Source organism: Girardinichthys multiradiatus, chromosome 24 (genome assembly GCF_021462225.1).
Source record: "Girardinichthys multiradiatus isolate DD_20200921_A chromosome 24, DD_fGirMul_XY1, whole genome shotgun sequence".
Classification (NCBI taxonomy): Eukaryota; Metazoa; Chordata; class Actinopteri; order Cyprinodontiformes; family Goodeidae; genus Girardinichthys; species Girardinichthys multiradiatus.
Genome location: NC_061816.1, coordinates 9,766,545 through 9,789,429, shown reverse-complemented (window position 1 = coordinate 9,789,429; position 22,885 = coordinate 9,766,545). Strand labels below are relative to the sequence as shown.

Genomic DNA, 22,885 nt, shown 5'->3' with positions numbered 1-22,885 from the left:
TGGGGAGTGCGAGTGAGTGTACAGCGTCCATTCTTGTGTCTCTTTTTGTTCGGTGTGTGAGTGTTGTATGTATGCGCATGAGGGTGGGAACGTGTGATTGTGACTGTGTGCCTGTTTTTCTGTCAGGTTGGGTCTTGGGCCACCCCCTCTCCTTGATCATCTTGGGCCCCCCATCAAATGTGGGGCCTATTTGCTCTGTCACACTCCCTGCCAGTGGCTGGTGTCTGCCCGCCGGTGTGTTGGTGGTACTCAATCTTTGGGGATCCTGGTGGTGGTCCTCCTGGGGCCCCCGGCCTCTGGGGGGCCTTTGGATGTTTGTGGCTCCGATCTTGGAGGGAAGGCCTTTGGCTCCTCACACCCACTATTGAATATTCATATGGAGAAACGATATATGCACAAGTGCTTCACACAAACCCCTACTGGTGTTTGGATTCAGGTGTTTACAGATACACAGATATACTGATATACTCTATATTGAGCTGTGATTGCCACTAAACACATCCTGTATTAATTAGTACCATGTACGTTCCATTAAGGTTGTTGCTTTTGTTGTTATATATGCGTTGGTTGTTTATCTCTTTGTTGTTGGTTTTTTTTATCTCTCTTTCTGCTCTCAGCTGCTCTCTCGGGTTTAGCGGACCTCAACCACCTGGTCAGCTGACAGCTGGCGAGGCAAGCGGCTGCTGGGGCAGCGGACAAACACATTGGTTCATTTGTGCAATTCAGCGATATCTTGATAAACTGATCAGATATTTTAGGTTCACACAACTACATTCTCGTCTAAAAACATTATAAAAGTTCAGTTCTTTCACAGAAAGTGCAATATATCCAATTTTATTCACAACTTTTCTCTCTCCTCCGGCCTTTGCTACTTCTGTTTGAACAATCTACTTCGACCCGCAATGAATCATGGGATAGGGTGGAACACAAAGGATACACCGGACCCCATCCTTCAAATCTCGGGAATAGAAGGACGCATTTATTGAAACCTTGGAGATTGGACAGCATTTGTCGCCTCATCCAGGACGTTATCGGCCTACAAATGCGTCCTTTAAATGACACAGCCCCTGAATTTGGACACAGCAATAGTTAATGACATACGTGAATCAGTAAATCTGTGTTTGATTAATCTCTGGTTTCAAGAACCCGGATGTGTGACACAAAAAACTGTATTTTGGAACGGACATTGAATTTCAGACCTGAAAGTGAAGGTAATCAAACTGAATTTTCAATACAAGCAAAGCACTTTTCAAAGCAAACAAGTTCAGTTTTAAACCATTATATTCAGTTTCAGCTTAGTTAAAATTCATTTTCAAACCAATCCATTTAATTTCAAATTACACAAATACAGATTCACTCTGAGCAATTCAAATTCAGTTTCTGATGGCACAAGTTTCTTCCCATAGTCACAGGCACTTTAAATTCTGTTTATCCTTCTTTCTCTCCTCAATTCTTATATCTCTCCATTTGCTTCTTCTCTTTTTCCCTTTTGTTTCCGTCTCCATGTCCATTGCAATTTCTAATAAGGTTTTTTTATATATATCAAGCGGAGCATTATAGCAAAACTTTAATTATAGCAAAACTTTAATTATAGCAAAACTTTAATGCTCCACTTGTGAAAGTAAATGTATTGGCCTTTATCTTGGCACTCAGACAACAATTCTGAGTGGTACTCTGCATGCAGGACATGTTAAAAAAATGATGAATTAAAGTGGCAGGAAATATTTATACTTTACAACATTAACAAAAAGCAGGAAATCCAGAAACAAATTAATATGAAGTCCGATCAGGGCACAACTTTACCTGAACTGTACCTGAAAAGGTCTGAATGAAATGACCAAAACTATAAAATGCCAAAATGCCCGGCCCCTTTGTGTTCTCTGTGACCCTGAGCTACATCCAGGGTTCCTTCACATCCTAAAATATAAATTAACAAAGTTCAAAATGAGGTTAAGCCAGATATTTCTATAATAACCAAACTTTAAATATGGAACCTGGAAAAGCCAGAGAAAGGAATGGATGGACAAATAAATAAAAAAAAGAAGAAAAAACACAAGAACGGTCCAAAGGAAGACAGCAGAATGGCCGGAATGGAGGAGAGAAGGAAGAAAGCAGAGCAGAAAATATTATGGATCCAAGGAAGAAACTGCTAAAGGAAAGCCTGACGGAAGGAAAGCCAGTTGGTAAAAGGGGTAGAACAGAATAAAGGTAATAAAGGAAGAAAAGGAAGAAAATAAGGAAATGAAAGAAGGGCAGACTCAGTGAAGGCAAGGAGAGGGACAAAAGAAGCACATAAAGGAGGGTGGTACATAGGAAAGAAGAAAGGAGATAAGGAAGATAGAAGGCTACCAGTCATAAAGGAAGGATGCATTGAAGCAAGAAGCAAGGCAAAAACAAAAGTAAGGAAGGAACAACAAAAAACAGAAAAAAAGGAAAGAAGGACAAAAGGGTGAAGGCAAGTAGTTGAAAAAAAAAAAAGGCTGGATTCAAGGAAGAAAATAAAGTAAGAAAAGACAAAAGACTGGAAGAAGAAAGGAAGGACTCAAGGAAGTCAAGGAAGTAGGATGCAAGGAAGGATATTAATATGAAATAACAAAAGGACACGTGGGAAGAAAAAGGAAGGATATAAAGAAGGTAGGACACCTGGAAGGACATCAGGAAATATTTAAAAGAATCTGTCAGACAACACAAAGTAGACAGAAAGATGTCAAACACAAAAAAAAAACACACTTCAATCCACAAATTTAGTGTACCTCCTGCTTCTTAGCTCCTAAATCAAAAACAGCCAGGGCATACTTCGTTTCCACACAGAGCTTTTTCCATTTTTGCCAAATCTTTGCTGAATTAACAAGGACACTGTAGATTCTGTTGTGAGTTTTTGCATACTTGTTGGACTAAACTAGTAAACACTGCATTTTCAATATTACTAACTCATGAAAAAGGGTACATAAGATTGATATAGTTAAAGTTTACTTCTGAATACTTAATGACAAGAAAACTTGCAATATAAATTACAGCTGCTGGGTCGTTTGGTCCTGAAAACCACAAGCTTATCACTTCTAGCTGCTGCCAGTATGGCTGCCATCATTAGCCTACTGTTCGTTTAGGATCACAGACATATTAGCTTAAAGCGACTCGGTTTGGACTTCGTTTCGACTCAGTTTATGTGAGATATTAGGGGGTTAAAGATGGTGCTGCTCTGATCTTTCAACCTGATGGATCTGCAGAGCAAATATGCTTAAATATGCTTTAGGTTTTGGAACCAATTTTCATCAACACAAGATCAACACAACACAATATATTCTACTGCATTTCAATAACACTGAAGAGGGTGGTTTGAATACCTTCAAATCAACATTTTAAAAACTAAAATGCTGCCAGGCATCCCTCGAGCAGCGTTTGCTTTTGGTGACAGTTTCGATGATCTTCTTAAAGCTGTTGCACGTTAATTATATTTAGTCAGCGGGGAAACAGTAATAAAGTTGGTCGCCTCCCCGTGTTCTAAAAATGACATTTTCAACTCGCTCTCTATTTTCTTACTGCTTTAAAAGTCGATGGGGGCCTCTTGGATCACTTCCTTTCAAAACCATAAGCTCGCTCAGTGCGCTCTGACAAGAGAGCTATGTGCTGCTGTGACAGGAAATAACCTCGATGATGGAAAGTTCTTCTTTTCAGCCAAATATGAGGAGGACGACAATGAAGATGGCATCGATGCCTGCAGCCTCTGTGTTTTTGCTCTGCTGCTTCGCCGTCACCTCCGTTGCCTCCCAAGGTACTGAACTATTAAAGAAATCACTTTTCAGTGTTTGAAGGAGAATATTTAATACTGATTTAAGGGATAATGTAGGATGACTGTGAATTTTATGACTAGATTCTGTTAGAAGTTCTAGTTTTTGTTCTCTCTCTAACCTCTTTCACATCATGTTTTCAGCAGAAGATATTTGCTCTGTTATGTGTCTAAAATACAGGTTATTCCCATGCTTTTAGGTTTTCTAGTAAACGGACCAAACTTTTATGCAATATTTTACTGCGTTTAAATGATAGAAAATTAGATAATTTTTTTTAAAGACAAAGTTTTACCTCTCAAGTATTTAAAGTAAGCAAATTAAATGATTTCTGCCCTGATTTTTGACCATAATGGTAAAATTAGAGCTTCTATGGTGTAATATTGCACCCTTAGAGACCAGAGAAGGAAGGGTGAGGATTCACTGCCACACGAGACCTTCCATCTATATTTGTTCAGGTTTTTTAGATTACATGCTTCCCTCATGCTGTAGTTGTTGCTTTTTATAATACAAATTGGTCTGAATTGTCTGGAGATAAAAGTGGCAACAATGAGAGAATCAGAGTTAGAGGAGCGGTAAAATAGTAGTCAGAAAAAGGTGCTGCTGGCGTGGTGGCGTTGACCTAAAAGGAGGTTGCAGAGGACAAACAGGAAGACGTGCAGAAGCAGAAACGTGGAGGTGACCTGCAGAAGTTGCGAGAACATGCAGGACAGAAGAACCAATTATGTTCAAATAAAAGGCTGAATACAAACCTATTTAAAGAGTTCAGCTTTAAAAAAAAGTTAAAAACTTAAAAATAAATAATAATAATATAAAACCATCCCATTTTTATAATGTGCAATCTTTAGCAGAAATATTTAAAGATTTAACATTATATAATACATTTTGTGCATGAATTGCAATCATTGCTTCAATAATATCAATACATCTTATATTGCAATCACAAAGGGCAGCTTGAATGTAATATCTGTTATAAGAATATGATATTTTATGTGCAATCTATGCCCTTGATGCTCAAATTTCAGGAGTATTTTTAGTGATCAAAATGCTAAAGCCTACAAAGAGCTGTGGGAACAGAGTGACAAAGACGAAAAGTCAGGAGATGTGGGTGAATCATAATATCCTCATAGCAATATTTAGCAACAGTGTCAGTTTCCTGATATAAGTTTGCCAATCTAAAGCAAACATAAAAAAAATCCATTATAATTAAATATTAATAAAAATAATTCCATCAATTTAATCTAATTTAACCAAGTACTATGAAGGGCAGAAACAGCAGGTAAAAGAAACACAGTAAGAAGGTAAAAATGAGTTCCTTTCTATTAAACCTGAAGAACTGACTAATAACAGTTAAAGCAGCTCAAACCAGCCTGACTACAGCTACATTTAGACACAAAAGAAACAAAATATTTCTGGTAATCATAGAGGAACGTGGGTTGGATCATCTAACCGAACTGTTGCTCCTTTAAAGGTCATGGATTTCATAACTTTGAATCCTCAGTTTGATTTGAGATAAAAAAAAAAAAAAAAACGGAAAACCAACATCCAGTGTCTCAACACTTCAGCTATAAAAGTTTTCAGACAAGATCCTGCTTCATTTTCTTTGCAGTGACCCATTTGGTGTTGCTGTTGTCTCTTCTTGGAGTTACAAAGAAAATAAGTTCTCCCTTACTGAGACCGACATGTCTGTTGCATCTGAATTAGATTTTTCTTGGTAGCTAAACATCAAACACACCTTGCCAGTCAGCTGATTCAGAGGCTGTTCTTGTTTGTGGCAGTCAGTTCAGCTTTGCGGTGAGAAGCAGCGACTAATAACTATTTTGGTCACAGATGGGGAGGATTGTGGTTTTTAATGAAATATTGAGAAAGCACTTTGTCAGAAGATTGTATTTTATTCTTCTGGTCTAAGAAGTCAAAAGACCTCTAAGAGGAACCATGTTCTTAATTAGTTAAGCGAGTTCCACAGCTTTTTAGAGATTTAATGACGTTGTTTATGAAACGGGGATTCAGGTAACAGTTTATTCACAGCGGGTTTTTACTTCACAGAGAATGAAACCCGTTCAAAGTTATTTGATAATTGCATAACAGTTCTGTTCCTTAGAACTTCTGCCGTGACTGAGAAAAGTTTCCATCCACCAGACAAGCATCATTTCTAATTTAACAAAATTAAGTAAATCGCTACGCAGCTGATAGGCTGTAGTCACCCACCGTGAGGGAGTTCAAGCTTGACTTTAAGAGTGAAACAGAACCGTGTGGGAGTGTGCGCTGCTGAGTACTGTGGTCAGGACAGAGAAAACAGGATGCAACACACATCATCTGTCAGCAGCAACACAGTTAAATGGTGAGATTCTGTGCACAAGGCTGTAGAGTTTCATTTTGACTTGTGGGCTTTGGATCATATGCACTACCGAGAAACACAACATAATGCAGGAATTATTAGTGTATCTCCCTTTTCTGCACACAGAACCCTGTTAGAGGTTGCAAAAAGCTGTTGTGTCTCTAGAAAGCTGCTAAGGACAAACCCACTTGCAGCTTAACTCCAGCAGAAGGTGGTGCTACTAAGTATTGACTCAGTGGCCTGATTACAAGTGTATTCTGCATTTGTTAAGCTTTTGTATCCAAATAAATTTGAAAACTATGTACAGTTTATTTTAACATTGAGCAATAGAAAATATTCTGTTAATCCTAAGTGACCTAAAATGGGAAAAGTTTAGGTGGACCTGATGCCAAACAGTGAGAACAAGTGGTTCTGTGTTTTTTATGCGGTGTACGTAAATATCTGGTTTCATTTTTGTCCTACTTCACAGTTCTGCACTACTTTGTGTTCGTCTGTTACAAAAAACAAGCCAGTAACATACACTGAGGTGACTACGGAAGGAGGTCAAAGTGCAGGATTACTTTTGAATGTCGGTGGTTGAAGAGGTTATGCATCCTGGTGTTAGCATTAGGTTCTGGAACTGTTCTGGTTTCCTGTGGTTATTTACAAAGACTACCTGTAGTGCTATGTTGTTCTGTGTCAAACAGCAGCTCTACCTGGTGGGACAGGCTTGATCATCTGTTGTTCTGGAAGTTCATGTCACATCCAGAGTAACTGGATTTACTCGATCGTTTTTTTCCACACACTTATAATTCTACATCCATTAATTTTTTTAAATAGTCAGAACAACATATTCTCCTTCAGACTTGTTAGACTGTGATGTGACCGATGTCGATAAAATGTCCATCTTCTAAGAATCCTGCTCTTCTTTTGTCCCTTTTTTTCTGATCCAAAGTTTGTGACCAGTATGCTGCAATGGGCCGAAACTTCAAAGTTCCTCTGGGATACAAACTGAAACCTACTGATACTCTGAAGTGGAAGTTTGAAGACGTAACAATATTTCATCAAAAACAAGCAAATGTACTTATGGCAAAAAGTAATGTTAATGCAGATGGATCCCTCGAACTGACAAATCTGAAGAAGGACCAAGCAGGAGTTTACATCCCTGAGGTTTATGATCAAAGTGGAAAATCACGGACCATGAAGAGCACAAATTTATGTGTACTGGGTAGGTACAAAATGTCTTTTAGTTTCACAAGTGTCTCTTTGTATTCTTCACTAATCATTTCTATACATAACTAAAAGCTTCTGCTTGATTTTTTTCTTTATTTCCTCATTGAAGATGTCCAAGATTAAATTCACGATAGCTTATAAAACTGTGAGAGTTCAGTGTGTTGATGCACCAGAAGATCTTAAACATGTGCAGAACATCAGCAGCTTGCTGGTTTCTTTATTTTAATATTTTCTCAATAACGTCTTGTGTCTTTGATCTAATCAAACCTGATCAGATCCTGTGAAGAAGCCTAAAGTAGATGCAACATGTAAGAATCCAAATGATGTGGAGTTTAAATGCATTCCTGATAAGGTTTCTGACAAGGTAAGAACTATTTTTTACACCTTTTTAACTAAACTAAACTAGACTTTCATTGCTTCCTGAAAACCCAAGTGGACTCTAAACGCTCATCAAGACTGTGTCGTGATATTTTCTAGAATCATTGTTTACATTCATTATTCCTAAACTTTTTTAAATGCTCTGCTGTTAAGTCATAAATAATCTGTTAAACCACCTCTTTCTATCTCATATGGCCAGAGGAAATTATTACAATATGGTAAATTTTCATCCTACTCAGATTTTTTCTTCATATATGCCTTTTGCAACATAAAAACATTTTAACTTTGAAATTGTCGTGAACAGTTTGACTCTAGTTTTACTTGACCTACCTGTCCTAATTAAGAGTTTGCAGTCAGTCTTTCATTTTTATTTTCCTCTAGCAACCTGGCAATGTGGAGTACGAATGGCTTCAGAATGAAAAGGTGGTGAAGGAAAAAAAGTATGTTTTTAACATGAAAGCTGCAGACACTAAAGCCGACAAATTTGTTTGCAAAGTTTCCAACAAAGCCAGTAGTGAAACCAGCGAGTCGGTCACTCATAATTGTGCTAAAATAGGTCAGTATGTTGTGGTCGCGGCTAAAAATTACATCATTAAATTAATTAAATGTTTAAATAAAATGCACATGTATGAACTCCCAGTTGAACAGCTTTGATTTTTAAATGTTTTACATTTGCAAAGTAACTATTTTATTAAAACTTTTATGCATTGTTTTTGAAGGGCTGTTTGGAATAAGTATCTGGGTGTTTGTAGGTGGCGGAGCAGGTATGTTTTCAGATTGCTTTAAAATAAGTTACTGTTTATAAATATGTACTGCATGAAATTGTACAGATGCTTCACTTCTGAAAGAGATGTGTAAAAAATGATAATACATGTATCTTTTATTGATGCTGGATAATTTTACCCTGAGAAATACAGAAAAATCCAGGCTTTGATTTAAGTACATTTATTCAGTGAAGATTTAAACAAAATCACTCGTCCCACACCTGTTAGTACTCCTGCTGCTGATACAGGTACAAAAGGTACAATCCCCTTTCTTTAGTAGGACAGGACTAAGTCTTCTCCTATAAGATTTCTCAATGTTGGAGTGTACAAAGAGAAGGATCTTTAAACATTGGACAATCTCTCTAAATCATCCGAAGTCTTGGATCCTCTCTTATGTTTTCTTGTCATCAGTTCACCTCGCAGATCTCGTAAACGATTTAGAACTGGAGATAACTATGGAAAAAGGCTGATTTAATTGTCTGCTGAACCATTTGTGTGTGAATTTGGGCACAAAAATGTAAATGTCCTGATGTAACCCAGAATGTTTATTTAGTCTCATCTGAACAAGGTCCGGCAGTTATAGTCCTGGTGGAGTTTAGCAAACTCTATGTTTGTGATGTTAGGACAGAAAAATGCTTTTTCCTTGCATGCCTCCCAAACAATTACCTGGGATGTAGCGTCTGATGGTTGTTATGGAGACTTGGTGGCTCCAAGATACCACTCCTTGCTGCAGTGCCTTTACAGTGATCTTAACTGTGGATGGGGGCATTATAAATATGGGTTGTCAACCAGCCTAGTGGCCAGTGTCTTAAACAAATCGATCTCTGATTCACACCATTTTTATACCCCAGGGAAAAGGCATGTTTATTACTGATTGAAAACTCTGAGAAAAATTATCCAGTTATGTTTACTTTAAAGGGATCATTTGGGGTACCAAAAATTGTGCAACTGGTTATTTTGTTGAAATATTCTTCCTGCTGCAATTATCTTGTTGTTGTTTAATTTTTTTTAGATCTGCACCTCTGATATAATTTCTTATCATCTTTATCAGGTATTGTTATATTGCTGATTATCATCGTCATTGTTTGCTTTGTCCAAAGTAAACGAAAAAGGAAGCTGCGTCTGAAGGGTAATGTTCTTTATATTTTTTGGTCAGTCATGTTAACAGTCTTGATTATAAAGGCTGTTAAAAGCAGTTGTAACTAATTTAATCACCCGTAAAACACCAGCACCGAGAACTCTTATCAAGTTACCTGAATAAAACTTCTGGAGCACCCCAAGGCTCACTGTTGGGCCATTTCTATTTTATGGTCAAATTATTTGCAATATTTCTAAAACATGAACATGTTTTCTTCTGTTTACAATACATGTACCAGTATCCCAAACTGTGCTTTGAAATGTTTGACTCTTGTTTACTGATTTAGAGTAAAATAATCATAGTGGAACCAAGATAATTAAAACTAACTTTCCAGATCTGATTGGGACACACTAAAGAATTAGATGAATCTGAGAAAGTCAATCAAGATCCCAAGTTAGAAGTTAAAAGAGCAAATATCAAATCTATGCTCCAGTTGAATTTATGCATAAGTTTAATTTATTTCCTAAAAATCAATGAGATTCTCCTGTTTTGACTTCTGCCTGTCCATATTTTTTTAACAGATGAGGAGGAGTTTCGTTTGGACTGGACCACTACACAGCAGCAAAATCACCATCACCATCTTCCTCCTCTTCCTGATCATCCTCCTCCTCATCATCACCATCGTCACCAACAGCAGCAGCAACAGCAGCAGGCACCAGGCAACACCGGCCCTCGACAAAGCCGCTCTAAGCAGAACCGACAACCTCGACCTAGAGCCCCTGAACCCAACGGGCAACCTGAGCCCAGTCCACGGCGAGCCGTACAGGTAGGAGCCTGCTTGGTTCCTTAAGCGTTCATTAAATGCTCCTGGACTGACTTTATCTGATTGTTAACATATATGAAACTTTTACTGGCATTCATTCACTTCTAAAAGAAAACATTTCAGATGTTGATGTGAGGATTTTTCTGTTTTTCATTTCCTTTAGGAGCAAAAACCTGCCAATGACGCTGATGACGAGAAGCCTCCTCCTCTTCCTCAGCCCAGGAAGAAAGTTCCCAAAGGACAAATAGATTAAAAGTAATCTGGGTTTAGAGAATTTAAGGAGACATTTTATTTTTCAGACACAGACCGTTTTTCCTGGTTTCCTGGTTTCCATGAACAAACTACAACATTCCTAATCTTTGAAAAATTTTAAAGCTGAACTCAAACAGGAATTTTTCAAATTCTTTCTGACTTATATTAAAATGCAGAGAATTTATTAGGCATAGGCCAGTTATGGGTATCAAGGTATAACAAAGTTAACAAACTGTATGGTTTTAAAACCACTAAACATTGCATTGTTCCTGCTGTTTGAGGTCCTCTGAACGAGAATGTTTCAAAGTTGCTGGAATGTTCTCCAGCTGTGTTGAGTAACCATGCTACCCCTCCCCCACATGTTGCTGGGCGCTACCTCTCAGTGGGCTATATGAAGGTTAGCTATGGCATTTTCTTATGTTTTCAATCAAGGCAGTAAGTAACGTTTAAATAAATAAACTAAAAACAATGGCCACCCATCAATCTTCTAAAGGTTAACTTAGTTAAGGAGTAGATGGCAGGCTGACTACCTTAGCATGATTATTTAACCAGCAAATATCACCTTTTTCTTCTTTTGCTACTCTATATAAACAAAAATGGCAAAACAGCATAATATTCTGTACAATAAGCACAAGAAAACTACTGTTGCTAAATCTAGGAGTTTATTTTATATTTTCCTTCATTTTATTGTTATTTCACCTTCGTTTGAACAGAAAACACTCATCAAGAATAAAGAAATCACTTTTACAAGAGGGTCCTTACCAAGAAAGCAGCACATAAAACATCATCACATCAATTAAAGTCAGAACATATTATAAACGGTTCTACCACAAGATATTGCTATTTCCAAGTCTTTTAAAAACTATTTAAAAGTATATAGATCGATCAGATGCTGGAGACCCAAGAAGTGATTCCCAGCAAATGGAGCCACATTTCTAAATCAGGATATACCAGTAGTTTAGTCTTCTGGTGGACAGAGGAGACCAGCCCACCTTCTCACATAGAAAGTGGTGAGTAAGAATTTTGAGACTTGTTATAAATCTAAGCACCCTGATAGACTGTCACCACAAATCCTTACAGATGTAAAAGTAACGTAAATTCGCCTTTTCTTGGTTTTTAAAAGAGAAATGGGGCCGATTTTGAGAGTAAAAGACTAGTTTTAATTTTAATTTATTTAATACTTGTTGGCTGTGTGGTTTAAGTCTTCATTAGGAATACCAAGACATTTGTACTGAGAGACAATCTCAATCTCTGAACCTGTCTGCAAATTATTAAATTCAGTCTTGAATTTGAAAATAACATGAGGTTGAATTTGTCTGGATTAAAAACAAGGTTTACGTCACAGAGTGAATTTTCCTTTATTATCATCGTCACAAATACAAAGAAATTGAGAATAAAGCTATCTGGTCAGTGCATGAGCAATAAATAATTTATGTAAAATAGAAAAATAAAAACAGTTTGTTAAAAACATAAAATTGCAGGAATTTTGAGGTTTACTGAGTACCGCTGGTTGTGTGCTGCCAGGACAGTAAATTACTGTATCATCTGCATAGAGGTGAACATTTGAAGCAAGATCTTTAACGTAAATGATGAAAAGCATTAGTCCAAAGACTGACCCTTGCACAACACCTTTTAAAATTTTAATCAGCTTAGATATTAAAGCATCTGCCTGTACATATTGAGGCCTGTTGGAAGGATAGTTCTGAAACCAAGAAATAAGAGTGTTGCCTAACCCCTTCAGAGAGGCTTTGTATCTGTCAATTAAGTCTATGTGTCAAACTAAAATAAGAGTAATGAATGACATAAGTAACATTATTAAAACTTAATATGTTAGATCACAGCATTGGGAATAATTTTTGCTTTTTGGTTCTATTTAAAACTGAATTTATCATGTTATATATATTTTTTTGTTTTAAATGTTTGTTTTTAAACCATGAGAATCTCATGCTGGACTATGTCTAGTATAAATGTCTTGCTTTTTTATTTTCTAGGTGAACATGAAAAGAAAACTGCTGGGATAGATAGAAGTAGCAATGCGAGATATATTTTGTTGACACAGTTTTCAATTGCTGCATCAAACTATGTGTGATTTTCTTTATGTATGTAAATTTTTTTGTCAGATTACTAATAAATTCTGTTCACTTTAAGACAAACTGGTTTCACTCCAACAGTCTATCATAGACCATCTTCTGTGTTTAGTATGCATCCGGGTGTCAGTAGTACACCATAACACAGGACCTAGGACAGTAGAGATAGGGTGCCAAAATCACTTTTGATTTTGATTAAAAATCGTCATTGATTTGTAGAATAATTCTTCGGGAAAAGTTAATTGAGTTTGACGTTTTGGATTTTACGATTACTTTAGATTTGCATTCAGAGAAACTAAACTGTTGCATTAAAATAACTTGTTATGAGTTTTTGTCTCATGTAAATTGATTTGATGCCTTCAGGTATAGTAAAAGTGTACAGTTCCATTTAGCCAAACTGTGTAAATTTATCTGTTTTTCATCTGCTTCTGTGTTACATTTAAAAGCTGTTTTTGGTGCAGGGACGATTGTTATTCAATGCATGAAGGTGCAGTTTACTGAACTTCAGGCTTGTTTTAATGTACGATGGTAACAGTTTGTATAATGAAAATCTACTTATTTGTAAAGTTCTTCCCAGTTTCTCCACATGATGAAATGTATGAAATCTGCTTTTCTTGATGATGCATTTTATTATATACAAAGAAAAAAGGGTCTCATTAAGTTAATTATTTATCTGTATTGCCATTGTTCTATGTACTGTGTGTGCATCATTGTATGCTGTACAATGATGCAGTACAATTTATTCTTAAAATACAAAAATAAGAAAATGTGATTCAACCCTTTTTCAGACATGTGCAGCAGGGTGCATTTTAGATTGAGTGTGCAACCAAATGATGGAAGACGTGTCTGCATCCTTCACCATATCCTGTGCATTTTTGCTGAAAATGTGTTTGTGGTTTACTGCTCTGTGCGCTCACACACAGCATGCTGAGTGCAAGATCGCTATCATGCTTTATGGCAACATGGAAATGTTTTCCTGCACTTGGAGCTCAAACTTTTACCACCATACACATTTTCTTACTAGTCATGCATTCTGATCTTCTTAAAATGATCAGGTAACATGGAAAGAATTAGTCACATTTAGTGTGTCAGGTTTAATGCAGCTGCACTGCACATGTATCTCTACACCCACACACTAGACACCAGTGATATTGCTTCATTATTTTCACACCTCTTAGTAAAAACACTCAAACAGTTTTGCCTTGAGGCCATACTCAAAGATCAGTGGTTAAAGGACAGTGCAATTGTCTTCTAGAGGTTAGTGGCTTATCTGAAACTTAAATATTTATCTTCCTTCTTGAAGATAATTTAGATGTTTATTTTGTCATTTTATGCTTATCCAAAGAAAGGCAAAAGTGTTTTTCATGCTGAAGGATGGGAGTTTTCTACATTTTAAAGACACATTTTGAATATCTAATTGCCATTAGATGTGTAAAGAGTCATCTGCATAACATGACACTGCCTTTATTTTTACTTGAGAAAAGTCTCATGGCCAAAATCTTAGCCAGCAGAGTAGTTTTAATTTCAAGTGTGCCCCATTTTGCTTTATGAATTCAAATATCCATTGTTTCAGGTTTTTTTGTTGTTGTTTGCAAGTTGTTTGCAAGTTTTATTCATTTATGGAGTCTTGATTAGCATGGTGACTTCATGCAACCACAGTTTTGTTCACCTCTGAGGGTTTAATTTAACTGAGATTTAATTTTTTTATTCAATTTAATGTCAGAATGTAAATATCTAACTATCAATAGATGTATAAAAGGAACATCATCTGCATAGCATAACACTTTTATGTTTTGATCACTTGAGGAAAGCCTGATGGACAAAACATAATTTTTTATGCTTATCTTTAAGATCCTGGCAGATGATGGTTTTGTTCATTTTAATGACAAAAGCAGCGCTGGTGGTGTATGGGTTGAGTGCGTGACCATCTATTTAAAAAAAAAAAGAAAAATAAAGGCCTCTAGTGCTGAAAAAAAATCTTTAAAAAATGTATGACAAACTATGATTAATATAGAGAAAATCATGTTTCTGCTTTTAGATCAGCGGTGTATTTTTTGTTCCACAAACAGACTTTTGAGAAAGGTCCAAAATGTAAGAATAAACCGGAGTCTGTGTACAAAGGGGGACCTTTCAGATGTAAGGTTTTATGTAAGTCAATATCCTGTTGTTGATACATTTCTATCTTGGCAGGAGCAATCATTTTGAAACATAAGGACTGAGGACCTTGGAGCACTCTCCCCCTCTAGTGGTTGTTAGTTTGAGCTGAAGCAACTTAATACAAGGGTAGAAACACTCAACTTGGGGTTAAGTGTGTTTCTTCCCTTGCATTCCTACAAAACATCAGGGATTCTATTATGTCAGGGTTTTTTGGTTTTTTTTTTTAACTGTAAGGCCAACACACATTTATAAGTGTAGCCCTGGCTTGGCTATTGAGCATAACCTGACTAATAACTGACTAGTCCTGGCTGACAGAGGAGAAAGAGCCAAGATTTTATGAATATGAATGTATTTAAGACATGACCACACATCATGCATTATCTCCTCCTCTGCATGTCCACCGTATGAAGCAGAAGTGTATTTTGTTTTAGTGTTTGGACTGTCTAATATATATTTCTCCTCTTAACAAATATTAAGTGCAAATTGACACGTTTGTCAGATGGTGAAAACCCACAAACCGTCAGATACGCTTAGTTTTTTTGGTTTCCTCTGTACGTGTAAGTTGAAACCAAATGTGTTAAGAGCTGGAACTGGCCTGGTTTCAGGTTGCCCCTGCACTTTAACCTTGCAGATCTATTAAAAGATTAATAAAATCTAATTGTCCTGTCCAAAATGATTGAGCCTTGAACATGCAGCTTATATACGTAGTTCACATCAATGATTCTTAAAAACAAGACTTTTGTGCACAAGTTTAGGTTTATAGCAGATTTTGTGTAATACACACATACATTGACATAAATCTTTTAAATTATGGTGCTGACAGTTCTAAAATATGCTTTAACGTGACAGAACACAAGTATCACTCTCAACCAATGAAGCATGTTTCACAACTGCCTGGAATCACAGGGTGCAGACCAGGAAAGAAGTGCCTTCTCCAAAGCTCACGCCTTCAACCCAACCTTCATCTAAAATCTCCAGCTGGGCACACAGACAAATGCCGTCTAGGGAAACGTTTTATGACCGGACGAGACAAAGATTGGCTACAATGACTAGAAGTATGTTTGGACGTCCATCTCAGGCATTGTGTCCTTAGGCAAGACACTTCACCCGCCTTGCCTACCGATGGGGGTCAAAGGGCCCGGTGGCGCCGATTGTATGGCAGCCCCACTTCTGTCTGTTTGCAGCAGAGCAGCTGTGGCCACAATGTGGCTTACCACTGTCAGTGTGTGAATGTGTGTGTGAAAGGGTGGACGACTGATTGCAATGCAAGGCGCTTAAGGTTTCCTCTGACTTGGCCTGACAAGAAATTAGCCATATTTTAATCATGAAACAAAATAGACGAACAAACATGTGTTCTCTAATTGAGGGAAAAGTTGGGACACTGACTCCCCATCATAAATAAACATTGGTACATTCCAGATGTATCAGTACAATAAATAATTTCAAATTAGTTTTTGTTTAACACAAACTGGAAAGCTGTTTAGATTTGTTGGGAAGATGAATGTAGATAACTACAAGTCAGTACTGGAAGAAAATAGCCTGCAAGAGACTTGAGACTGGGGTGGAGGTTCATCTCCAGCAGGAGAACAGCCCTAAACATCTGCTGTTGCTTTAGACCCACATGATGGCGCTGTTGGTTCATTTAAAAACAAAACAAAACTGCTTTTAACTGTCCACTGAAACTAATTAAAACAGGAACAAATGCTCATGACATAATGCACCCAGGATATACTGCTGGATCTGTACTTAATTGATTTAATGCAGATTAGTAATTGTGATTTCAGAGCTTTGTTTGCTGCAGTTTTTTGGTTTTATCTAGAGACGTCTCTATATGGCTTTCCTTCTTCAGGTTGGAGAGGAGTTCCTGCCTCAAGTGGAGGAGTTGAAGTATCTTGGGGTCTTGTTTACAAGTGAGGGGAGAATGGAGCGGGAGATCAACAGACAGATTGGTGCGGTTGCCGCAGTAATGGGGGCACTGTAAAGTAAAGCTCTCTATTTACCGGTTGGTCTATGTTCCTGTTCTCACCTATGGCCATGAACTTTGGGTCATGACCGAAAGAACGAGATCCCGGATACAAGCGGCTGAAATGAGCTTCCTCCGTAGTGTGGCCGGGCACTCCCTTAGAGATAGGGTGAGGAGCTCGGCCATCCGGGAGGGGCTCTGAGTAGAGCCGCTGCTCCTCCACATCGAGAGGAGCCAGTTGAGGTGGCTCGGGCATCTATACCGGATGCCTCCTGGACGCCTTCCTCGGGAAGTGTTCCAGGCACGTCCCACTCGGAGGAGGCTCAGGGAACAGCCCTGGACACGCTGGAGGGACTATGTCTCTTGGCTGGCCTGGGAACACCTTGGGCTCCCACTGGACGAGCTGAAGAAGGTGTCTGGGGAGAGGGAAGTCTGGGCGTCTCTACTAAGTCTGCTGCCCCCGCAACCTGATCCCGGATAAAGCGGAAGATGACAACGAATATGTCTCTATGTTACGTTGACCACTTTATGCATGCATCACAAAGGAGTGGCTTTTAAGAATAATTGTGCTGGTAATACAGTGTCTTGTCTGCAGTCCAGACTCACTACTGGTGGAAAATGTTGGAAGACAAATCAAATAAAGAGAATGATCAGCCTTGACTGTTGCACAGCTTGTATGTAGCCAGAAAGTGGCAATCTAACTCCATGTCAGCTGTGACTTCTGGTGCACAAAACCATGGCACAGGTGTGTCAGATGTATCTTATGAATGAAATGTTCAGCTTTGCCTCATTTCGTTTTAATCTGTTTTCACATAGGAAGCTATTGGTTTTCAGAAATACATTTCAGATTTGGTTTATTGCTTTGAGTGTCCTATTTTGAAAGTATGTGCATAAAAGAAAGGCAAAGTACAATCAGATATATTGCTAGGAATGCATGACCTACTAGATTACTGACACCAGAGTACCCAAAAAGGGGCCCAATCTTTGTGTTTGCTGTGTGGCAGCAGATGTTAAGATGTAGAAACCAGATCCACACACAAAATACACACTTGATAAATAGGATAAGCGACCTTTGACCCTCAGGTTGCAACACTAAACTCCTCCTTCGCTTTTAAGGAGACTTACTTAGGCATGAACTTTGGCCTATACAGTGGTTCTGTATAAATTCGCAGCGTGGGCCTAACCACAGGACAGGAACTGACAACAAGAGTGCATTGTCATTGGTAAAAAGGGCGGTCCAAAGAGAAAAAGAAACATGAAAGTATGGCTTGGACAACAGACTCCCATCTTCCTATCATTCTGCTTTATAGCTGTTAGCCAAACATTTCTGTAAAATCAGCCAAACTCACTGTACATATAGTTTATATATCCTTAGCTGAACTCTGCTGTTAACATTTTACAACCCAGCATGCCCTATTATAGACAGAGATGAAAGCCCAAAAGGATAAAACAAAACAAGATTGGTGTACTCTGTTCAGTCTTCCTGTTAGCTACATAAAATCTTGCTCTCTCTGTCAGCTCAAATGAACAGTAGATGCATCTCCAAATGTGAAAAGAAATACAGTCTCTCTTTGAATTGGTTCTTACTGCTACCTTCATAGACAGCTCTGAGGTATGCTAAAACGGTCTAATTCTGGTCACCAGCCCATTTCTCTGTGCATCTCTAATTAGGAATATTTTCAAGGCCCTACAATGTTTTCTGCAGAACAGCTAGAGTTGTAGAAGCTCATTTTGCATTCAGTGCCACTGTACTGGCTACTCACATAACTGAACGCAGCACAAAACATAAGGAAATTTGTTTTTGGTTGATTATTTCTTTGTTGTAAAAACACTTCTTGACAATAAATCTTATAACATTTAAAGACATGTTTATTTCCCTTTAATTTGTGCCACAATTGTGAGGAAATTGCATTTGTGGCCAGCAGAGTTCAAAATGTGGGTTGAACCCATTAAACATTAGCTTATTCTGCTGATGAGTCTTAGTTAGGGTTGTTTTTTGAATTGGATAACTGAGGTTTGAAGAAACAAGACATATTGGCAGTTTAACAGTGTATTTGTTAAACTTACAAGGCCAATGACATCTTATATAATAGCTGTTCCGTCCATAAAAGTGGAGATATGGGAACGCCACCGATTGATGAATTTCAGCTTGAAATCTCTCTACATTAGCATCTCCTCCAGTGATGACAAGCGTGGTTTTTCAAGTGATGAAGACGCTGGCCCACAGCACCACACTGCCCCTACCAAAAGCTGTTTGGCATTGACTGATGCGTTTTCTTTAGAAATGTGGCCCCCATTTAAGGAAATTAACAGGCTTTCTGACGGCATAAGATTCATTGCCAAGAAGCATTATTACAACAAAAAACATAATAATGCATAAACACGTTTATATTTTAACTTCACTTTAATATCAGTTTTATCTGTGAGAATCTTCACGATCACTTGTTATTTTATCTGGTATTATTAATCTTTTCTTGTTTTTCGTTTTGATCCCAACACATAATGTTATGATCCATAACAGTGATTTATCATCATCATATGATCTCTGAGTAATAATTTCTGTTGTGTCATGAAAACTGTCACAACCTCCACCTGGGAGCTCTCTGCTTCCTCCATTTTCACCTAACTTCCGGCCACACTCTCCCTCTTTCTCTCTCTGTCCCTCCTTCCCAATCAGCCTTAGTCTGTGGATGTGTTGGCTTCGTTTCCACACTTGTTAAAGCAACTCAGTCATGTCAGAGCGTGGAAAATCGTGGGAACGCTCTCTCTGGGATTACATTCCTCAGGATTAGAAATCGCCGGTGTGCGCCTGTTTTTGGGGTTTTGCGGTTCCGCTCGGGCTGTGTGCGGGGCGCAGCGGACTGACCGCCAAGAGTTTTATCAGGATTTGACCCTCCATCCACGGGGGGATTTGTGTTTCTTGTCCCAACGCAGGACAAAGGACGTGGGGGGAAAAAGGAGGAAAGCGGAGTAGGTGAGAGGTGAACATGGATCTCGGTTTCCTTGCACTCGCCTTTGGTCTTTTATTCATCGGTAAGAATTTTTTTTTTTTGTTAATTGTTGATGACTGATTAACTCCGAAGGCTTGCGCCAGACTGGAGGTCATTCGGAACCCCCCTTTGGAATCTGCGAATTTAAATACTTCTTCCTATTTCGCCCGGCTTATTCGTTAGCAATAAACTAATTAAAATACAACCAGCATAATTACAGTCCACCAGACGATTCGGCATACATTAAAAGTGTAATAGAACCTTTCATTTTATGAATTTTAAACTTCCCCCACTGTTACCTGCTGCTAGCTGCTTGTATCTGCTTGAGATTTTGGGGGGAAAACTCACAGACTGCAACTAAATTACAGTGAAAATTGCTTATGTTTTATCGTTGTTTGCTGAGTTTGTTGTACCCGAATTGAAAACAAGAGTGAGAACACAAAACCTAAACATTAAGTTTTAGTTCAGTTCAAGCAGTGTGTTAATATAGGAAAGTAATCTAAAACGGCAATATTCTTAAATGGAGTTTGGTGCTGTAATTTATCACACCGTGTGAAATGATCCCATTAGCCTTTGAATTCATGTTACTAATAACGGAAACAAACATTACAGTAATATTACTTTTTCTTGCTTTTGATCATATTAACAAGGTAATAAGCCTGGTAAAGATATTATCAGGAATTAATAGCCAGCCTGTGCTTTAATTAACCAAAGTCAGGTGATAAACTTGTCACCTACAGAAATTACAGAGTCATCAGCAAAGTGTATGCTTCGTGTGAAGGCAGAAAAGTGGGTGATTTCTGTTGTTAGTGACAGATTATTGGTCCAAAACCATTTAAACTACATTTTTAAACATTTCTTTATTGTACTGTCAACCGTTAGACATTGGAAAAGTTTTTTTTATTAAATATGTTTTGTTTATTTACTTGTTTGGTTGCACACATACATGTCTGAAAGATGTTAGATGAATAATTAAACCATGGCAGGCATATGTACAGGGGTTGGACAATGAAACTGAAACACCTGGTTTTAGACCACAATAATTTATTAGTATGGTGTAGGGCCTCCTTTTGCGGCCAATACAGCGTCAATGCATCTTGGGAATGACATATACAAGTCCTGCACAGTGGTCAGAGGGATTTTAAGCCATTCCTCTTGCAGGATAGTGGCCAGGTCACTACGTGATACTGGTGGTGGAAAACGTTTCCTGACTTGCTCCTCCAAAACACCCCAAAGTGGCTCAATAATATTTAGATCTGGTGACTGTGCAGGCCATGGGAGATGTTCAACTTCACTTTCATGTTCATCAAACCAATATTTCACCAGTCTTGCTGTGTGTATTGGTGCATCTTCATCCTGATACACGGCACCGCCTTCAGGATACAATGTTTGAACCATTGGATGCACATGGTCCTCAAGAATGGTTCAGTAGTCCTTGGCAGTGACGCGCCCATCTAGCACAAGTATTGGGCCAAGGGAATGCCATGATATGGCAGCCCAAACCATCACTGATCCACCCCCATGCTTCACTCTGGGCATGCAACAGTCTGGGTGGTACGCTTCTTTGGGGCTTCTCCACACAGTAAAGGTGGACTCATCAGAGAACAATACATGTTTCACAATGTCCACAGCCCAAGATTTGCGCTCCTTGCACCATTGAAACCGACGTTTGGCATTGGCATGAGGGACCAAAGGTTTGGCTAAAGCAGCCCGGCAGTGTATATTGACCCTGTGGAGCTCCCGACGGACAGTTCTGGTGGAAACAGGAGAGTCGAGGTGCACATTTAATTCTGCCGTGATTTAGGCAGCCGTGGTTTTATGTTTTTTGGATACAATCCGGGTTAGCACCCAAACATCCCTTTCAGACAGCTTCCTCTTGCGTCCACAGTTAATCCTGTTGGATGTGGTTCATCCTTCTTGGTGGTATGCTGACATTACCCTGAATACCGTGGCTCTTGATACATCACAAAGACTTGCTGTCTTGGTCACAGATTTGCCAGCAAGACGTGCACCAACAATTTGTCCTCTTTTGAACCCTGGTATGTCACCCTTAATGTTGTGTGCATCTCAATATTTTGAGCAAAACTGTGCTCTTACCCTGCTAATTGAACCTTCACACTCTGCTCTTACTGGTGCAATGTGCAATCAATGAAGACTGGCTACCAGTCTGGTCCAATTTAGCCATGAAACCTCCCACATTGTCCAACCCCTGTATTACCTTCAAGTCATTTTCCACATGCACTAAATTTAAAGAAAGGGTATTACATTTAATGCTTTTTAAACCTGTAGCCTAATTTGTTGCTGCCAGGGGCTGCAAACATTTGTGGATTTTGAGATTTTGAAGAAGTGAACTAAAACTGTACAGTACAGTGGAGAAAAAAAATCACTTTTGATTGAAATTCATGTTAGAAGATACTGAATCAAAAATGTAAATGAAAACACTTGAAATAAAGCAAAATATTTAGTCTTGGAACAAGCATCACTCCAAGACAGAGAAATAAGCTACAAAGAACATTTTTAAATTGAATTAATAGTGTAGTGGCACTGAATGCAAGACATGCTGAATTCTTGGTTAAATGATTTAATCTGACTTAAGGAAAATGAAAAATAACAAATTTTTTGTGGTTTTGGGTGTATTTAAATGATGCTGAATTAAAAATAAAGTGTGAATTTTGTCATAGAGGAGTCAGTAAGGGCACACTAAGAAAATGTGCGAAAGTAATATCCATGTTGTGCTTTAAGTTACCGAGGTCAGGTGATAAACTCATCAACTACTGAAGTTACAAGGTCATCAGCATAACAGTGGGAGTTAATCTTAAGACAGAAATTGGGGAAATATCTCCTAACAATTTGAGATTATAGCTTCACGCTTGTTAAAACTGCACTTTTACACATTCAGTTGCTATACTGTCAAAAGTGAGACATGCGTAATTGTTATATTCTCCCTGTTTTTGGTTCTTTTCTCTGTCTAACCTTTCACTTGCCTATTGGACTGCATTTTCCTTGAGACCAATTTATCAAGAGTAAGGGGACAGGGCCCCCTTAGCTAGCTATTAGT

At 38.2% G+C, this 22,885-nt stretch overlaps 2 protein-coding genes across 2 annotated transcripts in view; both read left to right on the top strand.

Moving 5' to 3' along the window:
* Window positions 1-3,562: 3,562 nt before the first annotated feature.
* LOC124861904 (T-cell surface antigen CD2-like) lies at window positions 3,563-14,694 on the top strand. The gene is made up of 8 exons (XM_047355871.1): window positions 3,563-3,772; window positions 7,058-7,330; window positions 7,611-7,699; window positions 8,095-8,269; window positions 8,433-8,477; window positions 9,529-9,606; window positions 10,137-10,381; window positions 10,542-14,694. Exons 1-8 carry the CDS (start codon window positions 3,652-3,654, stop codon window positions 10,629-10,631), a joined length of 1,116 nt encoding a protein of 371 aa, XP_047211827.1. The 5' UTR covers window positions 3,563-3,651; the 3' UTR covers window positions 10,632-14,694.
* Window positions 14,695-19,472: 4,778 nt separating this feature from the next.
* The window catches only part of ptgfrnb (prostaglandin F2 receptor inhibitor b), a 68,483-nt gene continuing 65,070 nt past the window's right edge, over window positions 19,473-22,885 (top strand). Inside the window, exon 1 of the mRNA XM_047355668.1 lies at window positions 19,473-19,870. Coding sequence (XP_047211624.1) covers window positions 19,825-19,870 — 46 coding nt within the window. The 5' untranslated portion in view covers window positions 19,473-19,824. The remainder of the gene's footprint in view (window positions 19,871-22,885) is intronic.